This window comes from Microtus oregoni, unplaced genomic scaffold, assembly GCF_018167655.1.
Source record: "Microtus oregoni isolate MIOR12 unplaced genomic scaffold, Mior012 000009F_ref0000495, whole genome shotgun sequence".
NCBI classification, from domain to species: domain Eukaryota; kingdom Metazoa; phylum Chordata; class Mammalia; order Rodentia; family Cricetidae; genus Microtus; species Microtus oregoni.
The window spans coordinates 13,958,353-13,981,846 of record NW_024543068.1 but is presented as its reverse complement, the minus strand read 5'-3'; the positions used below and the strand labels follow the sequence as shown (position 1 = coordinate 13,981,846).

The following is a 23,494-nucleotide window of genomic DNA, read 5'->3' as shown; positions in this document are numbered from 1 at the left end:
GCAGGTAGCAACCTCCAGCCCCGCCCCAGCGCACGGGCTCCCCAGCGCACGGGCTCCCCCCCTCCCCCGCCCCAGCGCACGGGCTCCCCCCCCCCCGCCCCCACGCACGCCTGGCTACGACGAAGCGGAAGTACCAAGACCCGCCCTCCGTATAAGACCGCCCTTGCTGGCGTGGATGGACAGAGGCCTGATCCAATGAGACGGCAGAGCCAGTCTCCTTCGTCCTATGGGCTACGTCAACACAGAACGTAAGGATTTCCCGGATCCTCGCACGCCTCTCTCTACTTCAGCCGGACTGTGCTGCAGGTGAGAGGACCGTCTGGGCAGGTAAGCGTGTTCCGATGCTTGGCGCGCCCGTGGGTGCCGAAGGAGGGTGTCGCTGTACCCAGGCAGAGGTCGGGGAAGGCCAGGCTAAGGGCGGGAGGAATGAGCAAGTGCGACACGGTCGGAGTGGGCGTGGGCCCGGGCCTGGCGGGTCCTGCGTGGTCCCCAGGGACCAGCAGCGTCCCGTCTACCCGCCCAGGCCGTCGCCTTCATTGAGATTCGGGCCGTGGTGGAGCACCGGCCCAGTAGTAGTTTTTGGCATCACATTTTGGAAGAGGTTCTTGTTTTGGTTGTTGTTTTATGGTGCTTTAATTTTATGTGTGTGGGTATTTGGCTTACGTGTGTGCGCGCGCGCACGCACGCGCACGCGCTGCAAGCATGCTTGGTGTCCATGGAGGCGAAAAGAAGTCAGACAGATCCCATGGAACTGGAGTTACAGATGATGTAAGCCGCCATGCACGATGCTGGGAATCAAATTTAGGTCCTCAGTGTTCTTCACCACGGAGCCAGGTCTACACACACACCTTTTTAAAGAGGCTTTTTTTTTTTAAATTAGTATGTGTGTGGGTCTGTGGAAAATGGAAGAGACCAAATGTGTTAGACTGCTGAAGCTGTGTGTAGTTGGAGACTGAGTTCCTATGTGTGCTCTGAGTATGGAACCCGAGTTTTCGGAAGAGCAGCAAGCGCTCTTAACCGCTGAGCCATCTCTCCAACACTAGTGGTATCATTTTCGACATAGGGACGTGAAGGGGTGGCTTTTCTGAGGTTTTGTACAGCTTGGCATATGAAAGAGTTAGTAAGCCCTGGTGCTGACCAGCCTCCATCCCCAGCACACCAAGTTGTTCGTTAGTGAGAAAGGCAGCCTTTCCACACCATTTCTTCAGAATCCGGGTGCTTTTGTGGTCTCCATAGCAACCTTGAGGAACACAACATCCCTCGGAGATCCACAGACACAGTCTTGCGTGTGGAGCAGGGCAGTAAGGTGGAGATAATAAATCCGCTTCCTGGAGAAGTCAAAAACCCCACTGTCTGGAAATTGAGGTGCTGTCCTATGGGTGATTGCGCCCAGAGGTGTCGGGGACCCCCTCCTGCACCTTTAATGCGTCTTTGTCAGTTAGCTGTTGTTTGTTCTGTAAGCCTCCGTTTTCATGCTGTAAAGTGGGGTTTGATTTTATTATTGTCGTGTAATGTTTTTGTGCATGTGGAGGTGGTTCTCCTTCTGCGAATTTCGGGGATGGAATTTATAAGGATAGGGGTATTTGTGAGTGGATGCTGCCCTGAAAGGCCAGACCGCTGTGTTGGATCACTTGGAACTGAGTTACAGGAGGTTTGAACTCAGATCTTCTGCAAGAGCAGCAAGTGCTCCTAACTGCAGAGCCATCTCTCCAGCCCTTTATTTTGTTTTTTACACTAGACAGAACTCCTAATGAACAATCTGCTTTTTCCCATCTCCCTCCTGGTTCACTCATGGGCCACACTGGACAGGGCAGGTACCCACCTGGCAACTAAGGCTCAACAGCTGGTGAATGTAGGATCTAGGGTGGGGCAATTTCAAGCACACTTGTTTCTCCCCATTTCCATTTTTATCTCAAGATGCCTTAGACTCTAGATTCTTAAATTGCACAGCTTCATAGTAGCTTGTTATCACAAAATGAAATGCTACTGAAAGCAGCGTTAATTAAAGGAAACTCTGGTGAATGGAAATAAGGATTATAAATTATTGTGCTCCTGGGCATTTAAATACCCTCCATAATCATGTGTGATCTTTTCATCATTTAAGATTATAAACTTTGCCAGGTGGTTGGTGGCGCACGCCTTTAATCCCAGCACTCAGGAGGCAGAGGCAGGCGGATCTCTGTGAGTTCGAGGCCAGCCTGGTCTACAGAACGAGTTCCAGGACATGCTCCAAAGCTACTGAAAAACCCTGTCTGGAAAAACAAAAACAAAACAAAAAAAAAAAAAAAGGAAAAGAGTACCTAGCCACAGGTTTTGTTATTGTTTTGGTTTGGTTTGGTTTTTCCTCAGCAGTAATTTGCATGTAGCCAACTAGGTCAGTAGGTGCTAAGAATAGAAAAAACATTAGATTTCTTGCTAGCATGCACAAGGCCCTGAGGTCTCCAGCACTGTAGCTAAACAAAAAGGAATTCACATCCCAGACAGGAATATATAAACAACGTTTTAAAATGGACAAATAAATGCGGATATAAAGATATAAAGCACAATATGGATCTTGAAAGTGAACTTGCATTTCGGAAAAACATACTTTTCATCCTTGAATTTGAGCTGGGTTTTTGTTTTCCTTTTTTTTGTTTTATTTTGTTTGTGTAAGGGGTGCTTTTTGTTTTTGAGGGTCTTGATAGCGCAGGCTGATCCCAATCTCCCTGTATAGATTGGATATATCTATCCAAAGGATAGGCAGCCTTCAACATTCGACCCTCCTGCTTACCTTGCCGTGTTGGGGGTAACAAGAGTACCTACCACCAGGCCTAAGTTTTCTTTTTATTTTATGTGTATGGGTGGTCTGCCTGCATGTATGTCGGTGTACTGTGTGCAGTAGGTGCTGGAAGAAGGCCTTGGCGTGCATGTGGTAGTCAGAGGACAACTTGGAGTTAATTCTACCATTGGGTCCTGGTTCAGAGTCTCTTCAAATTTGGTGAGGAGCACCGTTAGGACACGTTTGAGCAATTCACCAGACCCCAGCTTTTTCTTTAATTACGCGCATGTGAGGGTGGGTGCCCTCCGGAGCCAGAAGGAACCTTGGATCCTCTGGAGCTGGAGTTAACAAGTGGTTATGAGCCACCCGATGTCAGTGCTGGAACTGACCTTCAGTGCTGCAAGAGCAATGCACGCTCTCATAACTGCTGGGTTCATTCAAGACTCTCATTCACTGGGCAGCCTTAGGCTGGCCTTAACCTAGTGACCTCACTGCCTCTGCCTCCCAAGTGCAGGCTTTTGGCCATTCAAAGCCAACTGCAGGAGACTCCCCACCTTTGACCCTAAGGAGCATTAGTTGCTAATGCAAGAGCATTTTTGTAGAATGCTGGGGATGGGGAAATAAAGACATCGAATTTGCGTGTAGATCACTCTTCCAGAGTGTTTCTGCGGCTTTGGATTAGAGAGGGAGCACCAGCAGAGATGAGAGGGAGCCATTAAACATGAACTAGACATCGGTGATGTCTCCAAGGAAGAATGACATCTAGGTGAGGAGGGCGTCTTGGAAAGGCACCAAGAAAGATGTTTCTTTCTTCAAGATGAGTAAGAATTCACACAGAGCCGAGCAGTTGGTGGCACAGGCTCTGAGTTTGAAGCTAGCCTAACCATTCTACAGAGCAAGTTCCAGGACTGCCAGGGCTACACACACACACAGAGAGACCCTATCTGGGGTCGTGGGGGAGGGAGGAGGATGAAAAAGAATTACAGAAGTGTTTGTGGAGAAGATGTGGAAAGAGTTAAGGTATTCTGATCACGTGGGGCACTGGGAAAGTGCTAGAGGCGGGCTTTTTAGGGAAGGCTTGTGTGGCAGCCCCACCAGTGACCATCATGAGCATGGGAGAGCACACAGCCGGGGTGTCTGATGTTCTGATTTCTCTTCCAGGAGCAGAAATGGGTAGAAGCATCTGGCAGAGCAGGAGACGACGTGAGCGGAGCCACCAGCAGAGCCCTGCCTTGGAGCAGAGTGGCCCTAGTGAAAGGCAAGTGTCCAGGTCGGGAGCCAGTTTTGCCCAGTGCTGCTCTGCTGTTCTGTACAGTGCTCTCTCTCACACACACACACACACACACACACACACACGCTCGCCTCTCAGAGTGAGTCAGCAGTGAAGCCAGCAGGCTCGAAAGCTTGCCGTGTTGTCATCAGCCCACTGCTCCGGAGAGTGAGGGCACAGCCATGCTCTGTGCCCTCGTGGCCACTGGCTTCTGACCAGAGTGCCAGCCGGAAGACTGCTGGTAATTTTCTGGCACAGCTGGAGACCTGCTTTTCCATTTGGGAGGGGCAAAAAACCTTTCTGGGGCGATTTAGTGGAAGTCCTGGAAAAGGATTTATAAAATATGTAGTTAACATGCATGTTGCTTATATAGATGTATATAGTATATTGCATATTTACATAATACATGCAAATCTTTATGTGGACTACAAGGTTTTTTGTTTTTTGGTATGTGTGTGTCTCTGTCTGTCTCTATATAGCTCTGACAGCCCTGGACCTCTCTTTGTAGACCAGACTGTCCTTGAACTCATAGTGCGTGCACCACCACCACCACTCCCCCCACACACACCCCCACACCTCCTGCCTCTGGCATACTAAATCTTCTATACACAAACATACACAGAGAAGAGAGCAGTGACTGCTGTGTGCCTGCTCATCTTAGACTATAGTTAAGTCCCGGTGTAACATTTTCCACATTTCATTTATTATCCCTCATGAAGGGGGTACAAACATCCTTGTCTCAGAACAAGAGCCCCCTGTCCCCACCTGGCCTTGGGTGAGGGCTCCCAGGACTTTTGACAGTAGGAATTCTTCATGCAGCCCTTGGGTTCACAGGTCGCTTCCTCTTTACGGCACACATGCCAGTTACAATTCTTCCTCCACATGTTAGTCCTTGTGTGTGTGTGTGTGTGTGTGTGTGTGTGTGCGTGCGTGTGTGTCATGGCATACATGTGAAGGTGAGGGGACAACTTGGGGAATCAGTTCTTTCTTCACCATGTGAGTGAGTCCCCGGGATCTAAAGGGGCTCTGACCCATAAGCCACCCTGGCTTAACTGTATAAAAACCCTTAATAAGCTGCCTGGCCCTTGGAGCCCTCAGCACACAGTGGGTCTCATTGGGTGTAAATTTCTAATTTGGCCCATAATGTAGAAAGATCAGCACTACACCCAATGTTAGTATGTTTTGTTAGGAGAGCCATGGGTACTTTTCGGGCCCCAAGCTTTTCCCACAAGCCAAATTAGGTAGCAGGATTGATCTATGAGAGTCCCAGCCCAGTTTTGGCAGAGTGGCTTGGAAACCTGCTGGGCACAGCCACCTTCTGGGCTCTGGAAAAAAAAATGGAGCAGTAGCCCTTGGATGAGAAAGACTAACATTTGTCATGACACTTAATCCATCCTCCTGCTGATACAGATGGGCAGAAGAAGGAGAGAACATAATTTTACCTACAGCTGTGCACAGCGTCAGTGTTGATAGAACACAGGCTGCTCTTTGCTTCCCTCAGCCCAGCTTTGCAAACCTCCTTTCATTGTGTGTGGGGAGAAGGATTATCTCAGGATTCTCACCCTGCATTTCAACCTGTCATTGCCACAGAGACCACTAGTGGCTTCATAAATTCAGTGTGTTAGCCACACTTCCATCCTGTTGTTATGGAAGAAATTACCTCTGTTCCCAGAATCCCAGTTTCTCCATCTGTAAGGTTGTCTAGCCGGATACAATTTAAACTCTTCTACTGTTGAAGCCAAGAGGAATGAAACTCATCTGGCATTGTAAGTGCTGCTGAGGATAGATAGCCCAGCTAGTAGCATTTTTACTGGCAAAGATTTCTGATTTTCTTTTCATCCTGGAAAGTTCCGAAAGATTTCACAACATGCAAAAGTGAGCAGGGTGGTGGTGGCGCACACCTTTAATCCCAGCACTAAAGAGGCAGAGGCAGAGGCAGGTGGATCTCTGTGAGTTCAAGGCCAGCCTGGTCTACAAGATCTACTTCCAGGACAGGCTCCAAAGCAACACAGAAAAAAACACTGTCTTGAAGAAACAAACAAAAAAAAAAAATGCCCAAGTGAGAAGAAAAGGGATTCCTTTGACAGGTGTCGTAAGAAGAAAGAGAGGCTGGCCCTGTTTTAGCGTGTTCACAGTAGGTATCCATGTTCCCCAAATAATCACAAAGGTCAGGTGAAGGCTCAGACCTTCTCAAGTAGGACCTACAGTCAGACTGAGAACTGGACTGGGGGATGGGCTCGTTTGATTCCCTGGGCCCCATGTTTTAAAGCCAGGTGTGGCATCATGTGCTTGCACTCCCCATCTGTCCCTGGGCTCACCAGCCAGCCCCATCTGTTTTGTGAGTTCCAGGCCAATGAGAGATCCTGCCTCAAAAAGATGGATAGCCCCAAAGGATTGACACACAAGACTGTCCTTTGGCCTTCCTGAGCACACACACTCATATTCTCACAACTGTACACCAACAGGGACACCGCAGGGACATCACAGAGCCCACAAGATTCTGGCCACCATGATGCTGAGGTCCCATCAACCTCATCCAGCAGAGCTGAAGAGTCGTCTGCACCAGGTAAGCAGTAATCTGGGTAGGGCCCCTAGCCTGTCCTCAGCAGGCAGTGAGTCTTTCCTGACAGCCCTTCCTCAGCCAGGGCTGAGATGTGTCTCTTCACTTGTTGGGGGGTTGGGAGTCCATCCTTAGCTTGAGAGAATTCTAAAGGCAAATTGATCTGCTGAAGGGAGGTGCCAAGTGTGGGGAATAATGATTCTGGGGCAGATGTTCTCCCCAGTATAGAACTCAGTGACTGGCTGTGGCTCCCTCAAACAGCGGAACAGACACACAGACTTTATTATTGGGTGGGTCAGTGTTTTAATTTAGTCAGTTGACTTCTTTTTCTTAAAGAACTTCCAGGCTTTTATTTTGACCCTGAAAAGAACCGCTACTTCCGTTTACTCCCCGGTCATAACAACTGCAACCCCCTCACGAAGGAGGCCATCTGCCAAAAGGAGATGGAGAGCAGGAGGCTGCAGCTGCTGGACCAGGAGGACAAGCAGAGAAAGGTGGGCTCTCACCCTTGGCGCCCCAGTGCATCCTCCAACTGCATCCACCTGCTACCCAATGCAGGTTGTCAACACCAGGGTCCTCAGTGTGCTGTCACTTACCTGAATGGAAATGATGAGGAAACCCCATTTACTACTCCTTTTTCTTTCTTTCCTTATTTTTTATTGTTTTTATTGAACTATATATTTTTCTCCACTCCCCTTCTACCCTCTTCCACGATTCCCACGCTCCCAATTTACTCAGGAGATCTTGTCTTTTTTTACTTCCCATGTAGAGTAGATCCATGTATGTCTCTTAGGGTCCTCTTTCTTGTCTGCTCCTGTTTCTGTTTGCTGGCATAGACCGTGGCATCAGCCTGTTGCCCATCAGTGAACCTAGACAGGCGTGGCACAGACTCTCTATCACAACTCACAGGGCTGCCTTGGGCTTGGTTTTTCCTCCTGCCAGTGAGAGACTTTTGAGAGAATACCATCAAATTTTATTCACCGAATTTCTGTCCATTTAATACCTGTTTCCTCACTGCGTCCTGTGGAACTAAATACCTGTTACCCAAACCACAGCACAGATAATCTTCAGAGAAGGCAAAGTCTCATAACCCAAACTGGAATTGAAAGTACTATATGTGTCCAGGGATGACTTTGAACTGGGGTCCAGGATCCAGCTCCCCAATTCTAGAATTCCAGGTCTGCGCCACCATGGCTGCCTTCACTAAATCTTCCTTTTGGTTTTTTTTCAATAAACTTAGAAAATTACCAGAATGGGATTTAACGCATCCTCCATCCTACGAAAAAACCAGTTAGGTCTTCTCAACATAACCAGTTATTGCCGGTAAGACAATGCCTTATTTTGACTTGAATGTTCTCTCCTGTTCTTATTTCTGTAGCCCACCTTGTGCTACTCTGTGAGAAGTCTTTGTCACTGAGGTCTTCAGCTCATTGGCTACTTTCTTTATCTTTTTGGTTCTTCAAGACAAGGTTTCTCTATGTAGCCCTGGCTATCTTGGAACTTGCTCTGTAGACCAAACTGGCCTCGAACTCACAGAAATCCCCCTGCCTTTCTGCCTCTTGAGTGCTGGGATTAAAGGCATACACTGTCACTGCCTACCTCCTTTTTTAATTTAAGCCTGGTGACATATACCCTTAATCCCAGAACGCAGGATATAGATCCCCTGGGACTGGAGTTAGAAACAGTTGTGAATTGCTGGGAATTGAACCCGAACAATCTCTCTTCAGCCCCTCTGGGCTTCTTGATCTCAGCCCTACTACCCTAACCCTGGTTTTATGGATCATACAACCTCCCCACCTCCCCCTTCAACCAGCTCTGCCTTCTACATCTTTTTTCCCAAGACAGGGTTTCTCTGTAGCTTTTTGAGCCTGTAGCTCTGTAGACCAGGCTGGCCTCGAACTCACAGAGATCCACCTGCCTCTGCCTCCCGAGTGCTGGGATTAGAGGTGTGCGCCACCACCACCCGGCTGCCTTCTGTATCTTAAGCAGCTCTGAGTAACTCTTCTCTCCTCAAAAAGGGGTGGAGACTTCATTTCATATATGGTGGTGACACGTGGCATTAAGTGTGTATGTGCCAGCTTCATCAGAGTGCTTGTGATGGGAGGCCGGAATGTAGCTTCCTGTAGTGCTGATCCACATGTCTGATTCAGTCCCTAGCATTTCCAAAAACTGTATTTTTGTGGTGGCTGCTGCAGCTCTAACTAGATCTGGTAAGAGAAGTTAATAACTCCCTCCCATTTTCTAAAGAGGAAATTGAAGTTGGAGTGGAGAGACTTGCTCCAGATAAAAACAGAAACAGCCCTCCATGCATGTTAGGGCACCCAGTGCCCGCCTCAGGGAAGGCCAGCCGTGCAGGGGCAGCACACAGCCTCCTTTACTCCCTCCCAAGAGGGAAGGGAGTCTATGCAGAAATGGCTCTTCTGGGGCTGGAGAGATGGCTCTCTGACTGCTCTTCCAGAGGTCCTGAGTTCAATTCCCAGCAACCACATGGTGGCTTACAGCCATCTATAATGAGACCTGGCGCCCCCTTCTGGCTTGCAGGCACACGTGGAAGGAATGCTATACACATAATATAATAAATAAATAAATAAATATTTAAAAAAAAAAAGAAATGGCTCTTCTGCTTGAACTGGAGAGGAAAGGGGCAGTAAGGTGGGTGGCTGCACACCTGGGCTCCTCTAACTCACACTGCGCCCCTCAGCAGCGGGTTCATCTCCCAGGCAGTCTCATCATCCTAAGAGAACCTGTACTCTGTGACTGAGCAGATCCCTCCAGAGTCTGACTACTCAGTTGTTTAGCTGTTGTTAGCATTCTGTGTGAGAACTGATGTGGAGAAGAGTGTGGGAAAAGGCAGAGACCCGGGTGTTTGCCTTTTTCATCAATTGAGACATGACCTCCTTGCTATGTTGCCTAGACTGGCCTTAAATTTCTGCACTCAAATCATCTCCCTGACCTCTGAGTTTGAGGTCAGCCTGATCTACAGAGTGAGTTCCAGGACATCCAGGGCTACACAGAGAAACTGTCTCAAAAAAAAAAAAAAAATTTAGGCTGGTGAGATGGCTCAGTGGTTAAAAGCATTGGCAGCTCTTCCAGAGGTCCTGAGTTCAATTCCCAGCAACCACATGGTGGCTAACAGTCATCTGTAATGTGATCTGATGCCCTGTTCTGGCATACATGCAGATAGAGCACCATAAACATAAAATAAAAAATCTTTAAAAAAAAAAAAAGTCATCTTCCCTCGGAGGTGCTTCTACAGAAGTGCACCCCAGCATCAGACTGAGGTGTCTGGCTGTGGTGTCCATGCCCTTCCTGCATTTCTGTTTCCCTCTTCAGTTTATCCCATGAGCTGCGGGTGAGCTGCATGGAGAGAAATAAGGTAGTCATTCAGAGCTCAGATCCTTCTGCGCTGGGAAGTGACCGGTTTAACTTCATCCTGGTAAGTGACACGTGTCTGTGTGCTCAGGTGTGGCTGCCACTGCTGGCTCGTTGTGAGTGTTCACTAAGCCTGGCTAACGGGGTGTGTGTGTGTGTGTGTGTGCGCGCGTGCACACATGTGGGTCTACTACTAACTCTTCAGTCCTGTCCTGTGACATCAAGCCTGGCTCTAGCCACATGATAAGAACAGAGGATCTTTTCTCCCTGGTTGTGGTGTGTCCAGCTGAAAAGGTGCACACTGTGGGCAGGATCCATGTGCCAGTGGCTGCAGCACAGTGGGTTTCTTTGCTCAGTGCCCCTGACCATAGCGGCAGGGCCCTGTGTATATACCTCCATCACATCGACTGTAGGAAGTAGAAGGTCTCTATTTACTGAGATGTGGGCTGGATGGAAATTAAGGCCAACTACTAGAGTCTGAGGACAGTGGAACATTGTCAGGGAGCCAGAGTGTACCCTGCACATGAAGGATCCTGCTGGCGGGATGGGAGACCTCCTGGCCCAGGAGACCTTGACAGCTGAGCTTATCCATGAAAGGAGTACTGGGGTCAGGCCCCGATTCCCCACTGCTGCAGCCCTTCTAGTGGCACCGTGGTTCGAATCCGTAGATACTTGGCTGCAGTGGGTCTCTGCATGCCCCTCCCTGACACCAGTGTGCAGTCTTCTGGCGCTGGTGCCTTTGGTAGAGAGTCTCCCTGTCACCCAGCATCACATTTGACTGTTTGGCTTATGGCTGGGAAGGCAGTTTTCCACATTTGATTCTCCGCTAGTAGGTTCATCCAAGCGTGTTAACTCTTCAAGCTTGCAGAGTAGGGGGAGTTTCACCTATGTGCGTGGGCGTACATGCATGCATGTACACTTATGCACACAAGCACATGGTATATATATATTTTTAAAAAAGATAAATATGGAGATTTTAGTTTGAATTAACAGTGTTGTGTTTTGTTTGGAGCTCTGTTGGCGGGGGAGTTTGGGGACTTTTTAGGACAAGGGAACTATGTGCTGCAGGCTGGCCTCTAACTCAGTTCTCTTGCCTTAGTAAGCTTCCTAAGTGTTGGTATTACAGGCACTGTGTTGTATTTTTAAATAGAGCAGGATCTCCCTATGTAGCTGAGAGGTTCATGATAGAACTCAACAGTTCATGGCTTTCGTGGTGGGATGTGGTATATCCTCTGGGCAACATTAAGATCCTCCCAGACTCAGTTCTGAGGGGCTCACTGATGACACCAGACTTCCTGGCCACACACTCTCTTTACCTTCTTCACCCATGCATCAGAAATGGCAGGGCAGACTCTGGGCTTTGCTCGAAATCACTTAAGTTAGGTCCCTGCCGTATTCCCTCATGGAGAGGAGCTTAGGCAGCCGCATGGCTCAGCCTGAGAGATCACTTATATATAGCCTGTTTCCCTCCAGGCAGATACTAGCAGTGACCGCCTCTTCACAGTGAATGATGTCAAAATTGGAGGCTCCAAGTATGGCATCATTAACCTGCAGGGTCTGCAGGCCCCCACGTTCACGGTGCACATGCATGAGAACCTCTACTTCACCAACAGGAAGGTAGGTCCTGCCGCTCCAGCCTTGCAGCTTGCTTGCCTTTGGGCCTAGGGCCCTGCTGTAGTTGCCTACATTCAGAGAGGGAAAGGAGCTTTATGAAGAATGCAGGAAAAGCTGTCTTACCTTTCTGAGGGACAAATGGCTTGTTAGTGCCTGAGAGCCCACAGGAAAAGGAAGGCCCAGAGCATCTTCAGTTGGGAGACAAATTTAGTTGAGGTGGATGGGATGGGGTGTGTGCCTTCACTGGCCATCAGGGCATTCTTTTCTAAAGGATCAGAACTGATGTGGAGGGGTGTGGTCCCTGGAATGTGGGCAGCAGTGATCATAGCTTGGATGGAGTCCTCTGGACATCACACATGTCAGGTGCTCTCTGACCAATAGCAACTTTTTTTTTTTTTTTGGTTTTTCGAGACAGGGTTTCTCTATGGCTTTGGAGCCTGTCCTGGAACTAGCTCTTGTAGACCAGGCTGGTCTCGAACTCACAGAGATCCGCCTGCCTCTGCCTCCCGAGTGCTGGGATTAAAGGCGTGCGCCACCACCGCCCGGCCAATAGCAACTTTTAAACTGCATCCAAGAGGCTGTGACTTCCTGTTCAAAAGGGACATGAGCCACATGGTTGAAAATGACTTGGGGAGCCAGCTAGAATCTCAGTGCACCAGATGGCTGAGACTGGAGGGTTGCTATTTGCTTGCAGTTAGCCTGAGCTACAACAGTGAGCCTAGCTATATTTTCTTTCCTGTCTCAGAGGAGGCAGAGAAAGGAACAAAAGATGAGAAAATGCAGGTCTGCCTTAGGGGTAGGGGTAGCATGGGACCCTCCTGGTGTGCAAGGGCTGAAGAAGTTTGCTTCTTCTTCCTGTACCTAAGAGCAAAACCTGAAAAAAGAAATCACATGTCAACCTCTCTAATGCTATAACCCTTGAATACAGGTCCTTATGTTGTGGTGACCCTCCAACCATAAAATTATTTTGTTGATATTTCATAACTGTAATTTTGCTGTTATGAATCACAATGTAAATATCTGATAAGCGAGGTATTTGGTATGTGACCTGTGAAAGGACCACTTGACAGCCCTCCTAAAGGGGTCGTGACTCCAGGTTCAGAACCTCTGGATTACGGGTTAACTTAGTAGTAAAGTGTTGGCCTAGTGTGTTCAGAGCTTTGAGTATAGTCTCAATCCTACAGGGGGCGGCTGGTAGGGTCATGTGTTTCTTTTTTAATTTTAAGGGATGTGTAGTATGCATGCATATACACGCACATACATGTGCACGTGTCTCTGTGTCCAGAGACACTGGATCTCCTGGAGCTGGAGTTACTGGCTGTGATACCGGAACCCAAACTCAGGTTGTCTGTAAGATCAGCAAGTGCTGTGCTATCTCTCCAGCCTCTAAAAGCCATTTTTTAGAAAAGCATTTGACCATTATTCCCACGAGCGGCAGTCAACCTAGTTTTCCCTCTCCCTGCTTCCTCTCCAGGTAAACTCTGTGTGTTGGGCCTCACTCAGTCACTTGGATTCCCACATCCTGTATCCTTTAACCTGTGATAGGTCTAATGCACAACCACAACCTGGTATAAACCTAAGCATCTGTGGAGATGGCAGAGGGGGAACGTTCTGTACCCTTGGATCCCTTTCTGGACAAAGACTATACCTGGGTCCAGAGCAGCGTGTCTTCATTAGCAACTGAAGTTCAGAGTTGACTGTTTTGACTGTTGTTGGATGATGATGAAGTTCCTATGTGCCAGGCATCTGGGATTTGGTATGTAATTTCTAGAAACAGCATTAGACCCCAGGAAGCCTAACTCCAGACCCTGCCTCTAACCACTGACATACAGTCTTGGGCTCTTGGGTCACCAGATAGACCCAGTATCCCTGCCAGGGGAGTCAGTGCTTTGGTGAAGGAGTAAAGTAAAAGGGATTAGCACAGTCCTAAAATGGTACCCAGCTGTGAGGCCGGAGGGAGAAAGTAGTGATTAGGGGAACACTGAGGAAGGCAGTGAGGGAAGTACTTTGTTGTTGTTTTGGTTTGTTTATTTTGTTTTTTCGAAACAGGATTTCTTTATAGCTTTGGAGCCTGTCCTGTAACTAGCTCTTGTAGACCAGGCTAGCCTCGAACTCACAGAGATCCGCCTGCCTTTGCCTCCTGAGTGCTAGGATTAAAGGTGTGCACCATCACCGCCCAGCAAGGGAAGTACTTTGACACTGAGCCACAAGACTATATCTCAGACCTGTGCCTTTAGAATACACTGGTTTCTGGCCTCTCAGCAAGCCAATAGGGCTTTGCTCTGAAAACACAGTAACCTACTGGGATTGCCAGCTGGGCTCTCTCTGTAAGATTTAACACACAATCATGACACTTGTCATTATTCATTCCATAGCTGATGAGTTCTTCAGCCTATGTGCTGTCATTGAACTTGAGACTTAGTTCTTCATGTGCACAGGGAAATTCATGTGCAGACATGTTACACTCTGGCCTCCAACAAACTCGCTTCACTCTGAAAACCCTGGTTCTCTGGTAGAAGACAGGAAACAGATTTCCGGGGACTAAGCTCTTAACTGTGACATGTTGTGACATGTTCCTAAGAAACTGAGACCGGATGTGGGAAATGTAAAAAGCGCTGTATCTGGACTTCCTGAGACGTGTTGATGGCCATTTTCTCCCAGAGTAGACCCTGTCCATTACACCTATCCTTAACAGATTTTTTGCAGTCTGTGCCTCATGGGCATTGCAGAGACGCCAGGCTGTGCCACCCTGCTCCCAGCATCACTGTTTGTCGGTACTCACCAAGGTATGACATGTCCTTTCTTTTGTCTTGAGGAAGGCCTGTGTCCTCTGTCTCCCTGAGGGTCTAAGCTAGGTGACCCCAGTTCAGCATATGGGATGGGACGGACTGTGGGAGGGTTCCCAGAGCCTGCCCCAGGAACAGTGCATTTTAGAGTTTGCTGCTTTTTATAAAGCCTTTGTGAGGTCATTTCAGCAACAGAGCAAAGTACCCGTGATAAAGTTCACATGACCAGCCAGCACAAGACGTCAGGACAGTGGGTTGAGCTGCCCTTAGCGACCATTCAGAGGGCGTTGGTTAAGCTCCCAAGTGTGGTAGCCATGTTGGCTGGCTGGATGCAGGTTGATTGCTCCTTCTGGCAGACCTCTGCGTGTGTGCTATGTGCAGACATCAGGCAGAGCTAGCCCAAAGCACAACTATCCCATTCCTATATTCAAGCACATTGCTTGACCTCTGAGTTGGAGGCAGTGCCTACCCCAGCACGTTCCTCATGGAAGTAGATGAGGCCAAGAGCATTTAGCCCTGTCAGGATCTCGCTGCCCAACAGATTTGTGGGACATGTATCTTACCACTTTACAGAAGAGGACAGGCCAAATTTGGCCCCACAGAACTAGTTTTTCAGTATTAGAAGTCTTGATATTAAATTCCCTTAGGGAACGATATGAAGTAAGAGTAGAAATTGGAATGGGATGTGGAGAGCCTTCTGGGATGCTGGTGTCTTAGCTCCTAGTTGGAGTAGTGGACACATGGCTGGATTTCCCCCTTGAGTCTGTCAGTTCATAGTTTCATTGTTTGACTTGAGCACACTGTTGGTGTTGGGACAAGGATTGAAGCCACGTTTCCTGTGACACCACACCGCCCTGTGACAGCTGTTAGCACTATGAAGGCCACAGCCTGGACTGAGGACACGAGTTGTTCCCAAATCATTCTCTAGTTACCACAAAATCCAGTAAAGGTCCCTGTCTTGGTCCTAGAGTTCTGGAGGCTGGGAATTCCAGCAGCACATGCCAGCCTCTGGGGAGGGCAGTCCATTAAGTGCTGATGTCTTTCTACTGTAAATGCACCATTACCACTTTGGAGGCATGAGCTCACCAGATCCTCATCACTTCCCAAAGGCTCCATCCCTGAAATTTTTCAGCATTTGACTTGGGGTGGTTGTTGTAAATCTGGACTCTGGGAGACATCCAGACCACAGCTGGCCTCAGAACAGCTTCTCCCAGTGATGTCCCAGATCTGGTGGTTGCTAGCCTGGTAACATGGAGAGACGTTACTGGGCCTGGACGGCAGCCCTGTTTTCCTTTGCAGGTACAGACCAGCCTGGCATGCTCTGCAGTTTCCGGATCCCTGGTGCCTGGTCCTGTGCCTGGTCCCAGAACACCCAGATAGATAACTGCTTCAGTACAGGTGAGTCCTGGCCACAGACCTGAAGGTCCCACGCAGCGGTCCTCTCCCCAGACTGCCAGCATCTCTGACCTCTGGGACCCATTTCTTGTCTCCACAAGGATTGTCTCGGAGGGTCCTGTTGACCAACGTGGTGACAGGACACCGGCAGTCATATGGGATCAGCAGTGATGTCTTGACTCAGCAATTTGCAATGAAGGTTGGTTGGATCAGGAAGGGTATAACAGAACATCCCTAGATTGACGTGTTTGTGGGAGTCAAACTGGGTTTCCGTGGTATAGCATCTGGGCTGCTGCTTTTACAAGAAAAAAGGCATGGGAATGATCAATGGGTACTTTGTTGTTTTGTTTGTTTGTGATTTTTTTTTTATTGGTTGGTTGGTTTGATTTGATTTGGTTTACTTGAGACAGAATCTTACTATGTAGCCATGGCTGGCCTGGAACTCACTAATGCCAGGCAGGACACACCCTTCCATCCTTAGGCACAGGTGGCAAAAACTGGGCGCTGATCCTCTCTCCACAGACTCCCTTACTGTTCAATGGCTGTCGCTCTGGGGAGATCTTTGCCATTGACCTACGTTCTCCAAGTCAAGCCAAAAGCTGGAAGGCCACCCACATTTTCCATGAGTCAGCAGTGACCTCTGTGCGGGTCCTCAAGGAAGATCAATACCTGATGGCATCAGACATGGCTGGAAAGGTAGGCAATCCTAACTGCCGGCCTCTGAGAGACCCTGGTACCAAGACACCAGGATGGGGATTGCTGCTCCATGTGAGCTTAATCTTGCCTCCATAGAAGTGTAAAGCAGTTAGGGTTCTGGAGAGATGACTCAGCTGTTGTTCCTGAAGTTCTGAGTTCAATTCCCAACAACCATGTAGTGCCTCACAACTATTTGCAATGAGATCTGGTTTCCTCTTCTGGCCTACAAGAGGAACATTGTATACATAGTAAATAAATAAATCTTAAAAAAAAGATAAAGTACAGAAGGGCCTCTAGTTCTGTGGGGCCTCTAGTTCTGTGATTTGATGAACTCAAGCTTTAGGAGTTCGAGGCTTCAGTCTCTATATTCTAAAAAGGCCACTGAAGATCACCTCATCCTCCCAGCTACATACCTGCTAGGCCCTTCCCAAGTAACCCCCGTGCTCTCTCTCCCAGATCAAGCTATGGGACTTGAGGGCCACTAAATGTGTGCGGCAGTATGAAGGTCACGTGAATGAGTATGCCTACCTGCCCCTGCATGTGCACGAGGAGGAAGGAATTCTGGTGGCAGGTGCGTGGGGAACGGGAGATCTCTGTGAGGGCTCCCGCCTCTTAAACAGCAGAGGGAAAAGTGGTAAAACTAGCACTGCACAATGGGAATTATGGGCCACTGACAGCATTACCTCAGAAACAGGCAGGTGATGAACATCAAAACACGGCAGGATTCCATCAGGCATCATCTTGTCCAAACACTGCCCATCCTGCCATTCCTGTCAGAGGATGCTGAGATCCTGGCCTTTTAACATTACCCATGATCTACAGGGGAAGTGCAGCAGTCTCGCCACCAAGCCCTGAGGGAGTTAAAGTAACTAAAGATGGTACTGTGTCCAGGCCACTGCACAAAAACCAGTGTTTGTGTTATGGAACTGTAGGCCCTTGACATGTTCTGTCTTCTTGAAGGCTCACGTGTACTAATGTCTCTACAGACAGCACTCATTCCCTGTTAAATTCTTGGCTAAGCAGCAGCACACTTTAGATGTATAGAAGATAAGCCTTGCTGAGAGCTAGGCACATGTTACAGGGGGGCCTGCTTTTTGGGGTTTTCTGTTCTGCCCAGTTCCCAATAAATCCCAAAGAAAATCACACAGAGGTCTACATAAGTTATAAACTGATTTGCCCATTAGCTCAGGCATCGTATTAGCTCTTATAACTTACATTAGCCCATTATTCTAATATATGTTAGCCACAGGGCTCAGTACCTTTTTCAGTGGGGCAGGTCACATCCTGCTTCTTTCGGTGTTGGGACAGAACTGGGGAGGAATGGGCTTCCTCCTTCCCAGAATTCTCCTGTTCTCATTGCCTCACCTCTACTTCCTGTTTGGTTGTCCCACCTATACTTACTGCCTGGCTGCTGGCCAATCAGCGTTAATTTAAAACATGATTGACAGAATATAGACAATTGTCCCTCACCAGGCACAGGTGTCTGCACAGCTACCAAAGCAAACCCCATACTCCAAGTACATCCTCTGCTGAGGCACACTATGGTTCTACAGTCATTAAGTGCTCAATTGAAATCTGATTGCTGAAGCCCCCACAGATCTCTAGGAGCATGGAGCATCTAGGTGCCACAACCCATTGTGTTCCATGACAATTTGCTCAGAACTAGGAGTCCTGCAGACTTAACTTGAATTCTTCAACCAGAAATAGCTGTCATCTGCTCTGCCAGGATGTAACAAAGTTGAGAGATCTTCCTGCTTAGTTCATCAAAAGGAACCCAGCTGCCTGGCATCTAGATCAGGTGGGCTGGACTCCCACTTGAAGAATCCCTACCCATGAGCGACTGCTGTGTGACAGCCAGCCAGTTTATCCTTGGTACTCTGCACACCTGCAGCTAGTTCGGGTTCTGGAGCAACAGACCGACTCATGGTCTTTTTTTTTTTTAGTTTTTCGAGACAGGGTTTCTCTGTAGCTTTGGAGCCTGTCCTGGCACTAGCACTTGTAGACCAGGCTGGCCTAGAACTCACAGAGCACAGAGATCCACCTGCCTCTGCCTCCTGAGTGCTGGGAATTAAGGCATGCACCACCACTGCCCGGAGTTCCGACTCATGGTCTTAATTTTAAGAATAGATTAGTAGAAATACCTCCCACCATTGGGTTTGTGTTTGGGCCTGAGAGGTCCGAAGAGCATGTCTACATGTCTTTGCATTCTCTGACCTGCTGTGTTGTCTTCCCTCTTTCCTAGTGGGCCAAGACTGCTACACAAGAATCTGGAGCCTCCATGATGCCCAGCTGCTCAGAACCATACCTTCCCCATGCCCCACCTCCAAGGCCAACATTCCTAGTGTGGCCTTTTCTCCTCGCCTTGGGGGTGCCCGGGGATCCCCAGGGTTGCTCATGGCCGTCCAGCAGGACCTTTACTGTTTCTCCTACAGCTCATTCTGTTCAAGCAATTTGGAGGAAGGCAAGTGGGAATGAATGGCAGCTTCCGTTTCTAGTGAGTTTTTTAAGTGGTGCTTGATGTATTCAGATGGTATCCTAGTTCGCGGGCAGTGCAAAATGGTTGACTTGGGGGGCTGGAGTGATGACTCAGCTGTTCAGAGCATTGGCTGCTCTTCCAGAGGACCTGGGTTTGACTCCCCACAACCGTCTTCATCTCCAATTCCAGAGAAGCCAACACCCTCTTCTTCCCCTGGACCAGGCATGCATGTGTAGACGTCACATGCAGGCAAAATACCCATATACATAAAGCAAAGTATAGTTAATAACCGGTAAAGCAGCGGTTAAATTGTGGCCTCGGAGCATGAAATGAAAGGCCTTGTCATGAGAGGTATTTACTGGCTTTGTGTCTGAGGACTCACTGGCTTTGAAGTCATTACACACTGCCTTCTCAGACGGTGCCAGTGAGTTCTGGAGTCTTCTGTTACTGTGCAAGGCATTAGAAGGGGAAGATGGAGTTGGAGAGCCATAGGCAGGCAGGTCTACAAGAGCTAGTTCCAGGACAAGCTCCAAAGCTACACAGAAAATCCCTGCCTCGAAAAGCCAAAAAAAAAAAGGGGGGGGGGGAGATGGAGCTTTTCAAGTGCTCTGGCTCCAAACAATATTCGTGCCTTCTTGAGTTTTCCAGGATGGAAGGGACAGCAGCTTCTGTTACAGTGACTTGAGTGTTAGTTCTAAAGCCCAAGACCAAATTTGACTTTTTTATAATTTTGGAACTGCAGTTTATGAATAGTGTTAAAGTCCTTTCTACTAACTATTTCAATAAAGTAAAAAGAGGTTTGTGTGATGTGTTGTTTCCGCATCTGAATCAGCTCTTGCTTCCTTCAGCTGGGGAAGCGTGGGTCTGCCCAAGGAAATCCCTACCGAGCTTGCCAACGGGGCAGAGACCCTGAGGCCAGCTTTCATAGCTTGCTGGAGACCAGCTTGCTCTGTAACCCCACTGCCGCCCTCTGCTCCTGCACCAGGAGTTTGCTCTTTAGACCTCTCCAACCTCCTTGTCCCCGGCAGTGGAGCAGTGGGGAGGGATTGATAGTCCTCTGGCTGGAGCACGAATAATAACAACCCAGAGACAGATAGTGGGGTTCAACCCGAAGATCAGAGAAGCAAAGCAGCCAACCACTAGAGAGACATTTACCTCTACCAAATCTTCAGACCTAAGGGATGAATGAGATTCTGTCTCCATGAATCCTCACACCTCTGAGTTCCTGTCTCTTCCAGTTTATATTCCTCTCTGCCCAGCCATATTGCTCACCTCCACCTTCCTAGTGCTGAGACACTGGGATTAAAGGTGTGAGCCACCACCACCTGGATCTGATTCTGGCTCGATCTTTGAGTATTCCAGGGTAGCCTTGAGTTCAGAGATCCTTTGGCCTCTGTCTCCTGAGTCTGGGGATAAAAAGTGTGTGCCACCACACCCTGGCCTGTATGGCTGTCTAGTGTGACTGCTTTGCCCTCTGATCTCCAGGCAAGCTTTATTAAAGCACAAATATGCCACTATATCTGGTTCCCTTCCTGTTGGGACTGTGAGTGTCTGACCAGAGGCCTTGGCCTTGACTGAACACAGCTCTCTGTGTCCTAATGACTGTTGTGTTCATCGCAAACATGCAGTAGGCACAGTGCTCCCCATTAAGCAATTACCCATTGAATGTTCTTTTTCCCCAAGAACCCTAATATAAATAACATCCTTGGTAGCTCACATTTTATCTGATCCCTGTAACAATTCATTAAGGAGAGGGAATAAATAGCATGGTTTATATCAGTGTCATCTTACAGACGAGGAAGCCAGGGTCCAGGTTCAGTGGGACAGCATGTGCTCACCAGGGCCAGGGACGAGGCACTGGCCTCCGGTAAAAAGCTGTTGCAATTTTAAACTCCCCTTCAAAGAAGCCGTACCTGAGCAAAGACAAGGATGATCGAGTCCAGCAGCCTGCGAAGTTCAGGCTCTTAGGATAGAATTGTGAAATCGGGGGGTCTAAAGGATAAAGGAGCAATTTAGAGTATGGCCATGGCTAAGCTCACCCAGCAGCAAGCAGTGCGTGTTATTACAGACCATCAGGCTGCTCTGGTCACATGTAGTGCCTGGATCCATGACAAATACCATGGGGGAATGTGGCAACAGAAGCTCACCAAGGGTGGACTATATATGGTATATATTACAAACAGCAAAAGGAGCTAGTTCCATTAACAAGAACATAAAAACTTCAGGCACAGATCCAATTTCCGCCCTGAAGATGATTCTAAGTTGGAAATACAAACATGGTTGCACAATTACCATTACGACAGGACCTTATTTTTCTTCTTTTTTCTTTTTTTAACAACACCTGGAAGCCTGTTTTTGTGTTCCCAACTAGAACAATCTCTAACCCCTGAGCCAGTTGTTGGCAGAGAGAAATATTACTGTTGTCACGTACCATGAACCTCAGAACAATGAGAAAGGTTGGACTGCCAAGCCGTCCTGATCATAACGGAGAGTGGCTTTTAAACTGGCCTCCTACGGAAAAGATACTGACCTTACTGGAAATGCAGACTTCACAGGGAAGGAAAACACAGAAGCAGTCGCTTTGGCACCTCTCAGGGCTTGGTTACTGACACCAGGCAGCGGCTCTGCACTGTAGCTGTGAAACATGAGCACCTCCAGGCAGTGGTGGTGCACACCTTTAATCCCAGCCACTGGGGGGGGGGGGGGGGACCGACAGAGGCAGGGACAGGCGGATCTCTGTGAGTTCGAGGCCAGCCTGGTCAACAGAGCAAGTTCCAGGACAGGTCCCAAAGCTAAAGAGAAACCCTGCCTCGAAAGACCAAAAACAACAAACCCCTGAGCACCAACCACCCACCTTCCAGGACAGTTGGGGAACGCAGCCAAAGCTCACACGATACCTGGCAGTGCAACAGGCAACTAAATGGTTTTCCGACTCCCAGTAAGCCTACCAGCTGAGAGAGCCAGGAGACATATAAGGGTCCCACCAGGCCACTGCTTAAGAGACCACTCAGCCAGGACTAGCCTCCCCTAATCACGGTGCTCATGTCAAGCGACCATCCTTACCTATAAGCTAGCTTTGTGCAGTTCTTTAAAGCCCCGATGAAGGACCCAGAGAGGAAGTGACCTGTGCAGCTGGGGCCAGGGGTTATCTGTGAGGAGAGGGACGGGCTGTTCCTGGAGTGCAGCCATGCCGTTTCTTAACCAGGGTGCTGGTCGGAGTTGTGGCATCCAGCTGGAGAAAACGAACCAAGCTGAGAGGTTTGACGCTTGAAGTTTCTGCAGGCCTTGTTTTCAGCCCACATTTAGCTAGCAACCCCCTCCCTAGCTGAAGCTGGGATTCATTTTTTTGTTTGTTTTTTTGGCCAAGAAAAGAGCCCCTTTCTGATGCCAAGGTGCTTTCTCTCCTCCACTGGACTCAGCATGAAGAAAAGAAGTTTTGCAGATCTCCTGTAAGATCTTCTATGAGAAGATACTGAAATAGGCAGGAGGGTAGAAATGACCCCACCACATGGTTAGCAGGATTCACACTCAAACACCCTAGCAACGACAGAACAAGAGGGTCTTACACAGCCAATTTTCACCTCTCTTCTCAAAAATAAGAGAAGGAGCAGGGGAAATAAATGAAAAAGCAGGGAAAGGAAAAGGTCCGGGCCAGTGTCAGTGGTAACAAAGGGACACGACAGCACAATGGGCCACAGGAAGGAGCGGTTCGGAGGGGCATGGAAGTGGTAAGCACAGGCCTGGGACATACAAGGCCCGCTGAGGCCCAGCACCACAGTTTCCCACGGCCTCTGAAGCCCACTGACCCTCATCTGTAGTTTGGTGTAGTAATGCCCAAACTACACCACGACAAAACCGCACACGGAAGCTCAGACTGAACAGCTGCTGCCAAGCTACAAACCACCAACCCCGCAGGCCAGCCATGTTTGCTCTTGGCTGCAGCTGTCCCTAGCTCTCAGCCCCCACCCCTCCATGTCAGAGTCGAAGAAGAACGTCAGTGTTGTGAGACCTTACAGAGCCCTGTAGTCATGACCAAGAATTCGGAGGCCACAATTCACCTTCTCTAAGTGAAGGGGCATTCACAGCAATCATAAAAATCGGGCCCTTCTTGGCAAGCTAATCTGGGACATGCTGGATACTGACCTGGAAAATGAGGATGAGAGATGCAGTTCAATTGGCAGAGTGCTTGCCTAGCATGCAGGAAGGTTTAGGTTTGAGACCCAACAACATGTAAATCAGGCATGGTGGTGAACACCCGTAACCTGAGCACTTGGAAGGTGGAGGCAAGGATGATCAGAGGTTCAAGTTTGTGCCTGGAGTACATGAAACCTGGGACAGGATATGGGATGTGTGTGTGTGTGTGTGTGTGTGTGTGTGTGTGTGTGTGTGCGCGCGCGCGCGCGCATGCACGCACACGCACGCGGGGACTATAAACTATTAGGAGGCTGGCTAAAACCCATCCTAAATTTAGTGTGGAGACATGCCTCTCTTGCCTTCTGCTCTATTAGCACCAACTAGGAAGGCGCCATGAGAGTAAAGAAGAGCCAACACAGCAGCTGAGCAGGAA

At 48.7% G+C, this 23,494-nt stretch overlaps 1 protein-coding gene across 3 annotated transcripts; it reads left to right on the top strand.

The window, feature by feature from the left end:
- Nucleotides 1-265: 265 nt before the first annotated feature.
- Dcaf4 (DDB1 and CUL4 associated factor 4) lies at nt 266-19,731 on the top strand. 3 transcript variants are annotated; one of them, XM_041658753.1, is made up of 14 exons: nt 266-327; nt 3,920-4,016; nt 6,494-6,594; nt 6,925-7,082; nt 7,829-7,911; nt 9,922-10,024; nt 11,434-11,577; nt 13,049-13,098; nt 14,281-14,360; nt 15,660-15,758; nt 15,857-15,954; nt 16,278-16,451; nt 16,908-17,022; nt 18,694-19,731. In XM_041658753.1, the coding sequence occupies exons 2-14, from the start codon at nt 3,928-3,930 to the stop codon at nt 18,924-18,926; spliced, it is 1,527 nt and encodes a 508-aa protein (XP_041514687.1). In that variant the 5' UTR covers nt 266-327; nt 3,920-3,927; the 3' UTR covers nt 18,927-19,731. The 3 variants fall into 3 exon arrangements, with proteins under 3 accessions (XP_041514687.1, XP_041514688.1, XP_041514689.1); XM_041658754.1 differs by lacking the exon at nt 266-327 and adding an exon at nt 747-768; XM_041658755.1 differs by lacking the exons at nt 266-327; nt 7,829-7,911 and having other exon boundaries at nt 3,928-4,016.
- The last annotated feature ends 3,763 nt before the right edge of the window (nt 19,732-23,494 follow it).